Genomic DNA, 18069 nt, shown 5'->3' on the forward strand with positions numbered 1-18069 from the left:
CACCTTCTAAAGCACAGGTTTATCCTGAATTTAAATTTTGTAAAATGAAATATTTTATATAGCACTTGACTACAGGGAGTAAGTACACTCATTAATCCCTATAACTTTCAGTGTTTAGAGATAGTTCATGTAATTATTGTACTTATAAAATTAAACTGAGACATGAATATATTAAACTTTAAGCATGCTTTTATATGAAATTCTCTGGAGAATTAAGGAGATGACAGTAGTATGGTGATGACTTTTACCTTATCGTTGGCATGGTTTTCTATGTCTGCTGCAGCTTCAACCCCAGCACTGGGGGCTGCCGCATTGTCAGGTGTCACCAATGCTGCGGTTGTTGGGTTGACATGACCAGAGAGAAACCTTGCATTTGTCTGAAAAAGACAAAGACTTTGTGCCACTCACAGACAGATGCCAGCTTAAAATAAATGAGTTATTTTTGTCAGTATCACCGCTGCTGGAGTCTTTGCTGGTGACATGAATGAATGGTGGTCTCTAGAATTGCCTACGCCACCAGAAAATGCCTGCAATCTATTGTTACATTGAAGAATTATAGTCAAATTTATGAACGGCTATATATGCAAAGACTGGCTGAAAATAAAACAGAAGATATTTCAGTAATGATTATTCTTGACTTGGGATTTTTAATCTTGACAGAAACATACATATTTTATGATTTTGGAAAGTGTTATTTGACATAAAGTGGAGAAAACAAAATTAACCCCAGGATATAGCACCGAACAGCACCTTGGCTGCTTTTAAGTTCTCACAGAAAATTAACAGAAAAGATTATAAGATTTTTGCTAAATATTTATTTTCTTGGTCCCATTGGCTTTTACTAAAAGCCATCAGGACACCTTTGACTGAACAAGCTATTTAATTTAGAACCAATTAAAAGATTGTGTGAGACAGGGCATGGAGCCTGGTAGGGAGCAGCCACTGGGGAGTCTAACTTCAGCAAGAGCCATGGTTTCGTACAAGATGAGAGACATCAACCAAGAGCTGGGCAGTGATGCACAGAACAGAAGTTGGGTAACTAGAGTTGGAGGGAGGTCTCGCTTCAAGCCTTGATTGCTCGTTGATCTTTACTGGACAAGTTGTTGTCTTCTCTCCTTCCACCTCCTCCGGCAAAGCGAGCAGAAACACAAAGACTGAGTGGATGGACATAAACTATTTTGTAAATTTCAGAGCTCCCACGTGAAAACTAGTCTTCCTGACAGTAATGTTCCGTGATGAAAACACTTGAACTGTCAGTGTCGGAAGCAGAATTTTGCCTTTATGGAGATCCTGTGGGTATGCAGGGGACCTAAGTATAGAGCCCAGGCTCTACAGTCAGTGTCTTCTCAGCCACCAGCAGGCCCGTTAGTGCTGACAGTGCTGGTAAAGAAGGAGAGGTGGCTACAGGATCTGTTACGATCTGCTTGCTATTTCGCATCTCACCTCCTTCTCAACTAAGAGGATTGACACTGAAAATGATTTGGAAGAAGCTGAAGCAAAGAGGAGAAGGAGAAGTGGAGCCTGCTTTGGCAAGTCTCTTCTTCCCCAGGGCGTCATGGAGCGGCAATGGAGAGGGAGGTTGGGCCTGTTGCTGGATGCCTGCTCCACCTTCCCTGCCTCTCTCCTGTACCTTCTTGCTCCTCCTACCTCCACGGAGCACACACTAGTGTGGCAACTCATTTTCTTTCTAGTAATTGAAATATATTTCACCCTCTATGTTTATTTCTCCTGCCCTCTTGAGAATCTGCTTGGAATCTCTCGACCACACAGAAACTATTAGTTGCTGAAGAATTCAACCAGGGTTGGAAAATACTGCAGCATTTTACACTGGCCAGTCTTTTGAGAAGACAGTTAGCTTTTCAGCGTCTGGCTGGGTGTGCTTATGATAAATCACCCCGGAAAGGAAACATCTGGCTTGTGTCTATATGTGGGAGCATCTTCAAACGTTTGGCTCAAAGACTCTGGGTGTCTGTTTATAAAGTTGAAAGTATGGCCATTCCGAAGGGAAAGCGTATTTTCAGGAAAAAGCAATGGTTTTGTGGGAATTCTATGCTACTTCATCCCACTTTTCTAACTTCAGAGTACAGTGTGTAACGTCAACTGGACTGCTCCCGTGAGCTAATTTAGAGCATCATTGTTAGTGTTCGTCATAAACCCTTTCTTTCTATGAACTGCTTGATCAGGGAGACATGGAGTTTGCTTTTGCTGTCTGGAAGCAGCTCCCATTCATCTAAAAGAAAGAATAGAATCTTAGTCTAAGGTAGAGGGCACAATGTTGTCTAAAGGAGGTTGGTTCTTCCCTTGGATGAAGAAAAACAGATGGCGCAGGTGGTTTAATGAAAGATGATATCAGAAATGATCACCAGGCTTTAAAAGGAAAGCTTCCAATCAATAGTGCCAAAACCGCTGACGTGACTTTTTGCATATAGTGGTTTTTATTACTTGTAGATGGTGCTGGGGAGAGTGTACCTGACCATGAAGTAGAAGACACCCTAGTCACGCCTACTTGGAGCATACTGTCTTGGACAACCTAGAGCTGAGGTAGCAGCCATCGTTTACCATAGCATATACGATTCTACTACACTGAATCCTGTTTTTATTATTGCAGAGTATCAGGAGAGAGTCTCAGTCTCAGAAATCAGACAGCATGCCTTTGATCCTGAAGAGAATAATGGAGGAGAATGGCTACGCAATACATGTTAAATTCTTTGTTTTTTCACAGATCTACAATTTATTCTCCCTCACCACTCTTTGGGTAGACTCTGTCTAATAAGATGATAGTCAACATTTTCAGCTGCATAACTATTTTACCTTATTGCTTGGGAAAATGTTTTTAAAGTATGTTATCTTGATTTTTTTTCCTTTTACTTATGAATTTACTTCATGGAAATGTAATTGGAATTACAAAGAATCCAAAGCCATCCTAGAAGGATCGTTTTGGTGGGGGTGTCTTTGCTTGGGACTGGGTCTTTTTAGGCTCAGCTGGGGCCTGAGATGGATCAGCACCTCAAGTCAAGAAAAGTTTTGTCCAAATGCAGAGCCAGGAGGGAAAGCTATAACACAGAAGTGAAGGATGTTTACCGGGATCGCAGCTGCAGTCCCCAAGATGTACAGGAAGAAAAGCACAGGAGTCATGTTGTCTGGACCTGTGAATCAAAGAGACAGTGTCAGATTCGTGGGGGCTTCCTTTGGGACGACTACCAGATGGTTTTACAAATGCTAGCTGGCTATTGTCCACTCTGGAAGTGACTGTCATTTTACAAGTCTCCCACATCTGAATGGAAACCTATTTCAGTTCTTACCTCGCCTTGTTCCTATAAAGCCTGATACTTCATATATTTCCACTTACGACAAGAAAAGACACAAGCTGCCAGGGACCTCCAGCTCTGCTCAATGTAATGTTCTATCACGAAACCAGAGGTAACCCTACACATTTCACAACCCCCAGATGGTCTTTTCTCTAAAACATATTTTGACTATTGTATCAAACATAAATATTTTCCTAGGGGAACGGGAAACTGGAGAGGAAGAGGAAGGGGTGGAAAGGATGTAAATGAAGTACTCATATGTGAAATTCCCCAAGGATAACAATTAAAAAGAAATAAGCGTTTCATATATGGAACTAAGAGCAAAAATAAAAAAAACTAAATAGATAGTAAATTTAGGGGAAATACGTTAGATATATCTATGACTGATGGTATCCAAAAATACTTTATTTTCTCAGTGAATGCTAATGGTTAAGAGTCATTGGGAAATGAATTTTCCTTTTTCTTTACTTTCAAATTTTATGTTTAATGTGATGTGGAAATGACCCAAGAGGACACACTAGTGAACCACTGATGAATATTTGCTTGTCCCATATTAAAAAGCAGGAGACAGTTCTAGTGTGTTCTCTGTCTTGGGATAAGTGGCTGATCCTGCTGCCTCGTCAGGGTAACTGTGTTTGTTGCACGGTGATGGGAACGATTTCACGGTCTGTAGGCTATCACTGAGATGCACGGGTTTGTGTAGAGAAGTGAGGCCTACGGTAGGAAATGAGATGCTGTGAGAACAACCGCCACGCTGAAGACGGCGGAGGCTCGATTTGCTGACTCTTGCAAAGTGCTCCGAAACAAAAACCATGACGTCCTCGCTCAGGACGATGAGTACCATTTATTCCGGGTTACATGAAAAAAATCAGTTATTCTGAGACAGTCAGATTTAGTGTGCTGTTTCTACAAATGCAGACTTTGTTTTCAGGAAGAGCAGATGAGGCTCTAGACACGAGAGATGCAGACAGGGACACAATTTTGCATGTGTGGAATTATACCTTGTGTACTGACATGAGATGATGGGAGCTCTTCTCCAAATCTACAAGCTGGCTCATTGCAGAACGTTTGGAAGGAAGGGTTGGCCGGGAAGTGGAATCTGAGCTTTAGACCGGAACTGTCTCCCCACTGCCCAGAGACCTTGGCCAGGTCATTCACTACTTTATCTACAAGACAGGGCTGGAGGAGTTTTCCCAGGAGACTCAAAGGAGAGCATCTAGCCATCAGGGATTCCTAACACCTGTGACAACGGAGAACCTTTCTATTTCCTGAAACGCTCCAAGGCAGAAAATGGCCTAACAACTCTGGTCGCTAACAACTCACAGATTTGGAATCTTTTTGTCCCTTAGGCTCTCCAGCTCTTTCCTTCCTTCACACCAGTGTTTACTGTCATAAACCCAGCAACCCTGAAGATGCAGGGTGGTGGAAAAGAAGGAGAAGAAGCCTTTTTCTTCTGTTAGGAACAGGATAGCTCTTGCCAAATGGGCGACTTCAGCTGAAACTTTACACCATGCCAGCTAGACTCTTGCTCTAGGTAAGGCCTTTCTGCGGAAACCAGCTATTTAGAATCCCAAATCCAACGCCCCTATTGGCCAGCCAGTCTGTGTCACCACAACAAATATCCAGATGAAACACTTGGCAGCAGAAAGAAATATCCTCCTAAGAAGCATAGCTCCACAGACCCGAGCTGTATTCCAAGCGACCATGTCTTCCATTTCTCTGTGGAGGCACTAAGGTCGTGGTTGCTCACTGAACGTCTTCTTGTTTCTGTCATCGAATCTGGGCTGTCCTCAGTGACTTGTTTGACTGAGTGCTTAAGGCAGAAGTGATGGTCCAGACTTCTGGATCCGGGTCACAAAAATTTAGTATTTCCCTCTCAGAACATTTGTTTTGGGAGCCCTGAGCCACTTGTCCTGGGCTGTTACATCACTGAACGTCGTTTACCAGTCCTAATGATTTCAGCTTTCCACGTGTCCTTGACAACGCATACCGACCTGTGAGGGACAGTCCTTTACCAGGTCAGTACTCCTGGTGAGACTAGATCCCTGACCCACAAAACGTTCCGATGTTATACAAGGGCTTCCGTGTTGGGACAATATATTGGCATTCAGTAATAGGTGACAGAAATGGAAGCTGAGTCTCTTAGTATTCATTGTGTTTTCCGAAGTATAATTTTATTGAAAAAGTACCTTCTTTTCACCGACGTTAATAGTAGTTAACACCTCATGCCAGGTAATGTGGTGAGCACCCTCCCTGTGTGACACTCACACCTCCAGTTCTCAGCATCGCCCACCAAGGAAAACTTGCCCAGCACCTCACTTTGCCAACATGCCCTTTCACCACTGTTCCCATCTGGTCACCCCAATAGGTGCTTTTCAAGGACATCCCCGAAGGCTCCCCCAACCCCCGTCTCTCACTCAGAAGAAATGAGGGCAGTCCCTGTGTTCTGGGGCCTGTTATTGAGGGATTACTTTAATTATGTTCAGAGGATCCCGCGGGCTTTCCAGGGTAGGGTTGCCATGAAGGCCTTTGCACGCCTCCTCCTCATCTCTCAGAGGCCCTCATTTGCTACCGCACACTAATCCCCCTGTGTCTCATCCCCCCTCCACAGGCCCAGACTCACAAAGCAGTTCTCAGTGTTGTTTCCCCTCGAGAATTTGCCTTTAGAATGGCTTCATCTTGCTCTGTCTCATAGTGTAATTAGGGAAGTAATTTTGGTCGTATTAACCTTGCTCAGTTCTGGTTACGGCCTCCGCCCTCTTTCCCCTTTCTCTGTGAATACAGACTTTTTTCATTTTTGTGTTATTTCCTGTTCAATAGTATTTTTGCATATTTTTGAGATCAATCTATCTATCATCTATCTATCTATCTATCATCTATCTATCATCTATCTATCTATCTATCTATCTATCTATCTATCTATCTATCTATCATCTATCATTACCTATGTATTTATCATTTATCTATCCATCCATCCATGTATCATTTATCTATTCAACCATCTATATATCATATCATATCATATCTATCTATCATCTATCCTGTCTATCTATCTATCTATCTATCTATCTATCTATCTATCTATCTTCTAGCTAGCTACCTAAGGGACAGACCACAAAACCAAGAACCTCCAGTTTCAGATCCCTCGTTTGCACAGGGGCCACACGAAGTTCAAAACCTGATGGTGACTCCTTTATCTTAACGAAGAAGGTTCCACACATTGCACAAACTCCCAGCTTCATGGATCTCACATGTGCTTCCCAGCAGCCTCCTCTGAAAGCTCCTCACTCTTGTGATACTATAGGGGCTTAATAAAACAGGCAATGTGCTTCATGCTGCTAAAAGCAAGGCCATTCTTGCCTGAAGGCTGGCTCCTGCCATGGTCAGATACTCTATCCTCTTTCTCCCTTTAGTTCCCCCTTCCACCACCACCAAGCTTTTCTCCTTTGGATGCCTGGTTCTGGCCTTCTCATCTGACTGCTTTTCTTTGAATTTCTCTCATTAGTTAAACTCTATGAGGATAAAATAAAGCCGCTGGCTTCAGTGGAAATTGTCCGTTTCGTTAATAAGTCAGTTGTTCAGTTCTAACTGAGAGGGATTTCAAGTGCTTTCAACTGTGTGAATGAACCAAGAATAATTCACTGAGAGAGCTCTCTTTCAGGATTAAGGAAAACAGCAAATAATACCTAAATACAGTTCCAAGTAGCCTGATTCTCATGGTACGGGGCCTCTTTGGGAACCGTGGTGTGCTCTGAGAAGGTTTTGTCTTTTGTGTAAGCTACGGATAAAAACACTCATTCCAAGGAGCCCGCTCCAGGTCTTAGCACATGGTGGAAGCATCTCATGTAGACTTGTCATGGCCAACGGTTTTTCTGAGGATGCCAGTTGTCTGCCCATTGATATAACATAGCTCATCACTCACAAGTGCGGAGGCAACTAATCCTAAGGAGCTTTATGGTTGGAGTTAGTTTGAAGAATTTCTTGGGAAAAGGGGAGAGGCTGAGGTTTACTTTTGCCTTTTGAAAGAACCCAGAGAGGCAAAAGCACAGCTGGTTCTCAGCTGTTTCACAACTGCACCGCAGCGTGTCTGTTCATTGTGTGCCTCCCACTCTGGGAAGGGGTGTCTCCCTTATATCTGACACAGTCTCTGTCCATGTGTGTCTCCACACCCACACCCTTCTTTCCCAGGATTGGGTCAACAGACTTTCTTACCCACTTTCTGTTGGGTTCAGCCAACAGGGACCCTGAAAGGAGGAGTCAAGGGTGCAGAAGGCGAGGGCCTGTGGTTTTCAGTCCCTTCAGGTGGCTGTGCTCCTTCTTGAGTGTCCTGGCCCTTTGTGATGGCTTTCTCTGGATTCAGAGAATTCCTCCCCTTTTATTTACAAACTCAGTTTTGACCACCCTGTCCCTAAGAGCCCTGCAGCTTCTCCATGGCTTCCCACGCTTTGGTAAATAACTTCCAATGAGATTCTCCTCAAGTTCTCACATTGGAGTTTGTTGCCTGGAATCACCATTTCCTTTTTGTGTTTTGGATTGATAACCACTTTGAGTAAAAATACAGGAGTCATGGGTTTGCATATCTTCAGATCTCATACAGCGAGGGATGCCATGTCTTGGGCCTCTTCAGTGCTACTTAGCTCACTCAATTTCAACTTGTCTCCAGCCCCTTTTCACATTGTGCTCTGTCCTAGGACCCATAACATTTTATCTAGTAAAGAGTGGGTCCAATTAGCTGAATGCAAATATATTTTGCAATTTGGATGATTAATAGTGGACATGGGAATCTTTTCCTGGGGGTGGGGAATGACAATTATTTCTGACTTCATAACACAAAAATATGCACCCACCGCCTTCAAGTACTAGCATATGAATTCTGGAGCCCTCAGCCTTGCTCTCGTGATGCTGGAGGCAGTGGGGTGAATTAGACATCTCCCATGTTCTCACTCTTGGACCTTAACAGTCACTCTACAGACGCACAGGGTTTGAGAAAAACGCCACGACAAAGAACCAAAACACAGTGTAAGCAGAGGCTGGTGTTCTGTTCCTTGTGGGAACAAAAAATTGCAACATCTAGATTTCATGATTTATATTCTTGCCCAGAAAAACAAAACATCAAATGATAACAAAACACTTAGAGAAAAATGGCTCACTTCCCATCTTCAGCTCACAGTGGATACGACGACCCTGCCACAAGCAGTCAGGAAGCCCCCGAATAAGGATGAATGACTGGCGGCACCGAGGTCTAAACTAAAAGTTTCTTCGCTTTAAACAAATTCCTAGTGTTTTATTCTCTCCACGCTTTAGGAAACGATTGGAAAGATTTATAGAGAGATTAAGCCGGACTCCAGGGTTAGGTCTTCAAATGTATTTGTGTGTATTTGTGTGAGCTAGAGCTGGGGGCAAGAGGTGAAAATGGAGGACACTTGGGGTTTTGTTCTTTTTGAATGTGACAGAATGTTGCATTGATTCAGGGAGAGTTAACTCAGAGCTGTTCGGTGGCAAATGAAAGCTTGGTGGAGGGCACTGAACCAGCGGTCGCTCCAGAATTACAAATGACTCCAGAGTGACAGCATAGCCTGAATATTTGGCCAGCGTGGTGGCATGAAACCAATTATAGGCTTCCACTGTCGTAAATAAAGTCAATTCTTACGGTTGTTTTTCTTCTGAATCTCAGGTTACCTCTCAGTGAATTTCTGTCATATCACATCAGTAGGTTGGCTGCTCACGTTGAATCAATACAGAAACATGGCTTTGATTTTAGAGCTATGGTCTCTCTCTTTCTCTCTCTCTCTCTCTCTCTCTCTCTCTCTCTCTCTCTCTGTGTGTGTGTGTGTGTGTGTGTGTGCATGTAGAACAGATTCTGATGGCATTTAGGGTAATGTTTATGCTATTATGAAAAGTAACCGCTTCTCACGCCGTATTCCATTTGTCTTTGTTTAAAACCCAGTAGTGGGCTAGAGGCTTGTTCCAACATTTGCCACCTCTTTTCTTTGCAAGTTACAAACCGGGATACTAGACCCATTCCAGCGATTAGGTTGTAATAGTAGAGATTTGAATGGAATAAACAATTTCATTATTTTAGCTGGTTTATATTTATGTACAGTACTTATAAAATATACATTTGTAGTATATATGCTGCCAAAGCAAGCACAAAAATACACACTTCTATAAATAAGCTTGTCTCCCTCATTTCAGCTGGCCTTTAGGAAGTCTGGAGACCCTTCTCCAGACAACACTGCTGTTTCACAGTCTGAGCTACAGCTACAGCGTTAAGGATGTCAGAAACAGATCTTGGCCTAAACAACTTATTCGATTTATTCCAAGTTCAACAGAGAAAGCCATCTTTTCAAAATAGTTCAACTTGGTTGGGGGGTGATGGTGCCTTTAACCCCAGCACTCGGGAGGCAGAGGCAGGTGAATCCCTGTGAGTTCAAGGCCTGCCTGGTCTACAAGAGCTAGTTCCATGACAGCTAGGACTGTTATACAGGGAAACCCTGTCTCAAAAAACCAAAAAAAGGTCCAACTTATTTATTTTTATTTACATATATTTCTGTGATTCTGTAAGCACCAATTGAGACCAGAAGAGAGTGTTGGATCTCCTGGAAGTGGCATTACAGTTGCCTGTGAGCCACCATCTGCGGGTGTTAGGAGCCGAACTCAGGATCACTGGAGGAGCAGCAAGTGCTCTTAGATGCTAGACATCTCTTCAGCTCTGAAAAGTCATTTTTCCGAATTAAAAATATGTGTGGGACTAGATGCTGGCTCAAAATTTGCTTTGGCATAACTAATAGATCTTTAGAAAATTTCCTCAAATTCCTGGTATCACATCTAAAGGGCAAAGGGATAGCAAGTGGATAGCAGTAGGTTATGATGATTGTCCCTAGCAAGGTCCCTGCGTCCTGTCTGCATAGCCACCTCATGGAGAAGAACACACACATACCCTCTGTTGGGCTCCTTTTTGTGTTTAAAGGATTGGCTTTCACCATGGGAGAGGTTGTAATTGGATTTTACCATGAAAGGAAGGAGTAATTAGATTTCTCAGCAGCAGCTCAAGCTCCACGCTTGGAAAAGCCAGCCATAGAGCTGGAATGTCCCATTCTTCAGCTGTCAATAGAGTCCAGACGAGCCTGGAGACACGGGGCTGCAAGGCACCATGGAGCGGCTGTGCATGCGTCAACCGCTGTTGGTCTCTGAGGGAGCAATTCTAGTTTTGGGCGTGAGAGCGTGAGGAGGACATTGAGACTAAAGAGAGGTTGCTGGGCCTCCGACAGCCACACAGCACTTCTTCATTGCATTTGGTAGGAAAATGGGACATTTCTTTGAAGGAAACCCTTTGATCGGTCTTTATCTCTGTCCACAAGTGTCTGCTTTCTAGAGCACAAGGTATCCAAAATTTGGCACACCCTAGATCATCACTCTCTATCCAAATTAAATAATGAATTCATTGTGTGTCCTTTTTTTGGTTGCAATTGCTTCCGTTTCAGTTTCTGCAACATTTTGTAGAGATTTATAGTGAGGATAGGGCAGGGGAGACTTTTATATTGATTTCTTTCTAGTTCATATAGCTTTTATAACATTAATTAAGTCATCATATTAATTAGGAACATATATACATTGAAATTAAGTTAAATTTCTTAAGTTCTAGACTGCCTCACCACTTAAACCTGCTTAGACTAACCCACATGTCCCCTGTGAGTAGCCTTACCTTACTGTCCCTCTCTCTTCTCCACTTTAAAAGCCAGGGTGCCACTACAGTCGCCCATACCTCTGAGAGATTCCTCTCGTCTACTGGTCACATCATGCTATGTGGGGATTTAAGTGCTGGTAGTTTTGCCTCCTTCCTGAATTAACCTCATTGTGTCTTGAGTCATCAAGCAGCTAAGCCCCTTTCTTCCTGACCAAGGAGACTGGCTTCAGCGGCTCATCTTGAAGGCTGACAACCATTTGATCTGATCATCTTTGTTTAAGATAAGGAACCTGAGAAGGACCTACCAGAGACCCTAAAAGGGAGACTCCTGCCTCGACTAGTCTCCCTGCTTTCTCCTTCTTGCTAGTGTTTTATTTCCTGGAACATGTACATCCACACTTCCAAATAAGGCCAGGTATCCTCCGTTGAGGTTGTTTGTGTCAGAGGAAGCCTGTAGGCCACTATTTTTAGAAGTTAGGGCAGCTATGGAGAATTTCCTTTCTGAGAAGGTGCAAACGAGATGACTATTACAGGCACTTCCTAGTCAGACTCGAACAGTGCTCTCCTGGTCTTGCGTGAGAGTCACAGGCTTTGCTTTCTGAGAGCAAAGCCTTCAGTCATACTTCACCTGCCCAATGCGTGCTGCTACCTGATCTAGAGTTAACACTGTGCTTTAGGGCTTTTAAAGTATTAATGAGTCTCCAGGAGGAGATCTAGAGCTTGGCATTAAAGTCACCCAAAGAAGGCAAACAAAACCTTTCTATTTTGAGTTTTCTGCTGAGCCACCAGCTGACATCAAGGTGCGCCTGTCCAGGGCTATTCTCAGACTTTCCCAGACCACAGACTCCCATGTGGTTCTTCATTTGGGGTAGATGAGGCTCATGGTCGCTGGGTCTTTGGATCTGACCAGAAATCCACAGAGATATTGAGATGCACATGCAACCTGAATCAAACAGAGTCCCCAAATATAGCAGTGAAGTGCTTTGCGGGGGGAATTTAGATTCAAGTCTCCTTCGCTCTTCTTTCCCAGATCGGTTGATTGCTTGTTCATCATATAGGCTATGATCCTTCCTGCTCACATTTATTCCTCCCAGCCACCCTGCCACACACAACCCCTATTTTTAGCCTTCAGATGAGGGAGGAGGGGAGGGTGGGAGCAGGGAGAAGTCACTTTTGACCTTGTCAAGCTCCATCAAATTCTCTTAGAACAAACACGCTTTAACCATGCAACATGTATCTCAGTATACAATTGCAAGCAATATGTGTTCAGAGGTAGGGTGAATTTTTTCATGCTGTATAAAAATACTGATTCATTGTATTTGGTGCCTCTGCATTCTCTCTCATGAGAGCCCCTGGTCTGAATGACATCATTTCGAGCAAAAAAGAGTACTATTAAGGAAACCAATCCGAAGCAGCCTCAAGCACGGCCCGTTTTCATTCCTAGGAAACCAACCTTGACCAAACAGGTGAGGGAAGAGATAAAGGAGATTTAATCACTATTCTTAGGGCATGACTTCATTATTGCAAGTGTGGAAACCACACAATTCTAGAGCTTCACTTACAGATTTAAGTGGTTTTCCATAAGCCCGTTAAAGAGCACTGGGAGAGGCGGAACACTAAGTAATTAAAATCTGGATGGCATCACCGTGGGGTGAGAACTTGTGCCCGGAGCTGCATTTGCAGCGTCAGCAGGTTTGCAAAGGTGAATCACAGTCTGCAGGATGGAGGATGCTTGCTGTCAGGCAATGACAGGGCAGACCCAGTCCACACAGACACAGATGTTAAAGACACACGCGGAGATTCTCCACACAAGGCAGGAAACATGAGATGATAAAACACACAAAATGGACTAAGATGAAATGGTATTTAAAATTGGCACGTGGGCAGTCCTTGGGCTTCCCACAGGTCAGGGAACCCTGATTGCTCTTCGAGCAGATGAGGGGGGGGGACTTGATCGGGGGAGGGGGAGGGAAATGGGAAGCGGTTGTGGGGACGAGGCAGAAATCCTTAATAAATAAATAAATTAAAAAAAAAATAAAATTGGCACGTGAATAATAGGTTAGAGATCTGCAGTACACATTATCACACGTTGTCCATTTGCACATTCGGGTTGGCCAGAACCGTTAGAAAGATGAAGATGGCTTTGTCCTCAAGGCCACCTCATGCTTGCGTATGCAATTTCCATTCCTGGGATGGCTTGATTAATGACTGTTTCAGTACACACGGGCCCTGAGGAGCACAGCCTCGCTCCGGCTCATCTCCTTGCTCCCTCATTCCAACCCCCGGACATTTCACAGGATAAGCAACACTGAATGCATCAGTAGTTTGAGGCATCAGGTAAAAATAGCATTCTCTAGGTAATTGTCTGACCTAAGATATTAGGAAACCTAACATCTCAGGGAAGATGAAATGGCTTATACCTTTTGTCCTAGTACTAAGACAAGAAAAGACTTTTATATTCTTCAAAACGTAATGAATAAATAAATAAATACATAAATACCAACCCCTAAACCGATAATTATTCCCTTTCTTTTTCCTTTACAAATTTACCGGTCAAGTAGGCATTTTTTTTTTCTGAGGCTATTATTACAATTTTCTCTCTGGGAGACTCCGAGTTCTAAAGGGCCATCTCTGTCAGCGTTAGACCTCATCATGAAAAGCACAGTAAAACCAGTCCTTGCTCAGCTCTCATCCATCGCCTCAGTTCATCCCCCTTGGAAAAACAGGGGAATCCAGGGTCTTTGAGTTTAGCCGCTGGCTTTAACACAGGCTTGATGCTGAGTAACAACTGCAGTGTGTGCCATTGGGTAGGGTGACTTTTATTTCTCCTTTCTCTCCCTGGTTTTTTCCCCCTTGCACCCCACAGGAGATGGCTGCTGCTTTAGCTGCTTTCTTAATACCTTCTTTTCACTGAATCTTTAAAGGAAACATTTAGCTGCTGCTGCACATAAGTTGGTTGCATAATAGGCAAGAAATGAGCCAGAACTGGACACCTTATCTCCACTGAAAGATTTTTAAGACTAACAAGAGCTGTTTCACAGAGCTGGTCATGACTTGGGACTCTCTCTGTACCCTTTCATCACTATGACAACAGGCAGCTCCTACTTTACATAGCCAGAAAAAGCAGCTGACATCTCAGTGCTAGGAAAATAGGGGAGAAGTTTACAAAAAACACAACAACCAGCACCAAAAAAGCCTTTTTGTTTGGATGTCAACAGAGAGGAAAACACACCCCCGGAGCAAGTCAAAACCTCTATTCTTGCCTTCCAGAAAGGTCTGAAAGGAAAAGTGTTGGGGCCACCCCCTTGTCCAAGGAGATCCCTAAACCAGAGCTGGCCGCAGTGCGGCATGGCTCCTCTCTGCCTCCGGAAGAGCTGGCCTGAAAAGCGGCCCCTCCCATTTGACTGGGCCCTTTCAGAAGCTGCCAACCGAGGGAGCATGGAGACTCAGGAACAAGCACCTGTGTTGAGGCCTTGAAAATGGTTTCCTCTACATTTCTTCGAATAAAGAAAAGATAACTGAAAGAATATTTCCTTATTCGTTTCTAATGCCACTAGAAGCCTCATTCCAACATCATAATAGACAGCTTGGGGCATGAGATTTCTTGTGGCAATTGTAGCGTTTCTGGGGAGTTTAGTGTTGTAGCTGGTACCATACACACTTGTGTTTCATAAATATTTCATTTGACCCTTACAACAACCTCACCTCTGGGGATTATTTGCCTAAGAGATGGACAGCTGAGGCGTGGAGGTGGGAAGTGACTGGCCAAGTCCACACAGCTTGTGAGGGGGAGCTGAGGTTGCAGCTCAGGGGCAGCCCAAGCCTGTCCACTCTGCCATGCTGACTTGGGGATTTTAGCTTGAGTCTGAGGACTTGCTAGAGTGCATAAGTACGAGGGAAAGCCTAGAGTTCCTTCCCTTTCCAGAGTTTACACAGTGAAGGAAAAACTAGACCAATCCTTTCATAGTTGCTATGATTATTTAATATATACCAGGCATAGATTTTTTTCCACTTAATTCTCACATCATATCTCAGCACTATCTAATGCTGTTTTTATGATTTCGATGACTTCACTAAGGGTTCTATAGCACAAAAAAGGTAAAGTCACTTGTCTAGGGTCGTGAGCTATTTAGTATGACAATGTGCACATATAACCACGTCTATATGGTCTTATATATATGTCTTATATATGTGATCATCACTTATGAAACCAGAGGCCAGTGTCTTTCTCATGTTAATTTTATTGACTATCTTTGAAGCGGCCAGTCTCTTCCAGAGTCAGAGTTTTGTATAACCCTTGATGTCCAGGACAAAGAAGCAGGCTGTGGCTAGGTGGGAATCAGGTACAAATGCAGCTGGGACAGAAGGCATCCTATGAGATCTGTAAGAGGTTCTCCTGGTTTACCCCCTGAAGATTGTTCCAGGATAATAAGAAAGTCCAACATACCTCAAGCTTTGTGATCAGTTGTTTTTGTCATGCTTGACAGGGAAAAAATGTCCTTAATGTATATCTGGACACTAAAACTTAACCAAAGCAGACATGTTCATGCATGGCTGCAAGTCAGCTGGGAAAACATAACAGTCAAGAGGGAGTGAGAGAGGCCACATCTGGAGTTGCCCAGATGCTTCTGCACAACACACCTCTTTCTGTCATGGCTGTTTCTTGTTTTTGCTATAGACCTGCACCATAATGCCTGCCGGAGATTAAACTGAAGACAGCCCCCAATACTCTAACCACTCGATGACTGTCCAAAAGCTGTGAATCAAGGGGAGAGGGGCACGATCTTTGAACAACACACATATTCTTTTCCCGGATGTAGGAAGTAGCGTTAGTTGATTGGATGACAAGAAGATGAAATAGATAGTTCTACCTTGCTAGACTTCACGAGATAATCCTAAATTTAAATGTTCTCTAAGAAGGGGGTGTTGAAGAAAAACAAAGAAAACCTTTTTAGTGTGACAATGTGCATATAAATCACATCTATGTGGTCTTATATAATAAAGATTTAGCTGAGCAAGCTTTGGACTAAAAACAAAACCTTGGTGTCCATGAGAAAGGAGAGAATAAATTTTTTTGGGGGGGGGAGTGCGGACTGTGGGGTCATTTCTAATCCGAGAGGTCAGGGCCTGCTCCAGAGGAGTGGCAGATACAATGTCAAAGTGACATACTGAACCTCTTTGCAGACAAAGGCAGTGCTCATGAGACTGTAGCAGGACTTCTTGGGGCACCTTGTCAACTGTATTGCTCTGCAGACAAAAGCAGCGAGCAGCTCTCTCCAGCATGGAAATCTGGACCTGGAGGAATGAGCAAGCGGGGCTCCCAGGAAAATGCTGCATCTGAGAAGAGCCAGATAGGAGAAGCATCTGAGAGACTGCACGGCTGCTCTTAGCTTTTCACGCTCCTTCTGCATCTGTTTGCCTAACGAAGACATTATCAGGAGTGGTGCAAATTTCCTGTCCCCTTGTGGACATCTTAACTAATGAGAACAGGAGTCTAGAAAATCTGCTAAACTGTTGAGAGAGAGAGAGAGAGAGAGAGAGAGAGAGAGAGAGAGAGACCAGGAAAGGGATAACTTAAAAGTAGCAGAAACAGAATATGCTATCAGAGAGAGTTCCTAACTCTCCAAAAAACAAAGCTTTCCAGTCCCACATTGCTGTTAAGTACACCGCGATGATGGATAACTGCAGATAGTTTAAACATAAGAAACATGCATATTGTTTGATTTGAAGTATTTATTTCTGGTGTGGTCATCACTAAAACTATAGTTTATTAATTTTGTAGGAGGCAAAGAAAAATGACTACGAAAAGTAAAATTCTCTTTTTAACCTCATAAATTACTCAAAATGGATTTTTAAAATAAGTAAATGGCTTTGAATTATTTAATCAAAATCATTAACCAGCCCTTTCAGATAACAGAAGTCAGTCTAACACATGCATAGGGAATTCATTAACATTTACCTGCGGAGAAGTGGCTGGATCCAGTGCCTTGGTGGCTTCAGCAGATGTTGAATCCCCTCTGTGCACACAGCAGGAAGTAAAAGTCTGACAGCTGCCCAAGAGGAACTCTTTCAACCCCCTTCCTCCTGAGAGCTTGGCCTCTTTGCCTAGAAGCACATTCAGGTTTATTGGAGTTGAAATTCTGCTGCCCCGCCAGCCAGTCAGGGTCTGAAGTGACAGATGAGAATTTGGAGGTTGGCACCAGGGGCTATTTCAGGCTGTCATCGTTTTTGTTGCAGATTCCTGGATCTCTCTCTCTCGGAGCTGCTGAGCTTTGCAGGCAGAGCAGACCCAGAGGGAGAGAGCTAATTCTGATGCACGCACGGAGCGAACAGCCCTCCCCTAAGCTCTTGTTCTCATAGGCTCCTAACTTGGCCAGAACGTAAGCTCTTGGCTCCTCATGCATTTTTTTTTCTTTTTTCAAACGATCTGTGAGATCCTATGATTGGGGTCCCTTGGGGTGGGGTGGGGTGCGACTTTAAGAGGCTGCAAAGAGACTCCCCACAGTTGTTTATTCCCAGGGTGACTGGGAAGTCGGGGTTGAAGGGGAGGAGTACTCTTGTAGCAGATGCATTTTTTATACGCTCGATTGGAAACTGTCCTTCTAGATGCAGCCTGAATGTTAATAGCCAAGTGTTCCGGCTACTTAATGCTGTGCAAGCAGCTCTGGAAATTTAGGTTGCGTGCTCGTTCCCAGCCATCACCTCCTGTAAGTCCACGATGGTAAATAAAGCTAGGTGGACAAGAAGAGGTCTTCCTGGGAAATAGACCTTAGCTGTGCTTACTTTGGACTTTGCATTGTGGTGTTTATTTGTTGAGACAGGGTCTCACTATGGAGCCCTGGCTAATCGGGAACTCACAGAGATTTGTCTGCCTCTGCCTCCGAGGGTTAAGGTAATAATACACCAGAAGGCCTGGTCCTGTGTCCTGGTTCTTTATTTATGTGTCTGACTATTTCAGTTATTTTGTCTATATTTATTGCACATTTATTGTAGGTCCGGCCCTATGCTAACGGCTTTCTATGCTTCACGCCTCTTGATTCTGACACGTCTTTGGAGGTCTCACTATGTTCCTGT

General features: G+C 43.7%; 1 protein-coding gene across 1 annotated transcript in view; it reads right to left on the bottom strand.

The window, feature by feature from the left end:
• Positions 1-17297, bottom strand: part of Sparcl1 (SPARC like 1) — a 30250-nt gene extending 12953 nt beyond the window's left edge. The window contains exons 1-3 of the mRNA XM_041642067.1: positions 16955-17297; positions 3082-3146; positions 249-377 (exon numbers count right to left, since the gene is read on the bottom strand). Coding sequence (XP_041498001.1) covers positions 249-377; positions 3082-3135 — 183 coding nt within the window. The 5' untranslated portion in view covers positions 3136-3146; positions 16955-17297. The remainder of the gene's footprint in view (positions 1-248; positions 378-3081; positions 3147-16954) is intronic.
• Positions 17298-18069: the final 772 nt, after the last annotated feature.

This window comes from Microtus oregoni, unplaced genomic scaffold (genome assembly GCF_018167655.1).
Source record: "Microtus oregoni isolate MIOR12 unplaced genomic scaffold, Mior012 000072F_ref0000427, whole genome shotgun sequence".
Classification (NCBI taxonomy): domain Eukaryota; kingdom Metazoa; phylum Chordata; class Mammalia; order Rodentia; family Cricetidae; genus Microtus; species Microtus oregoni.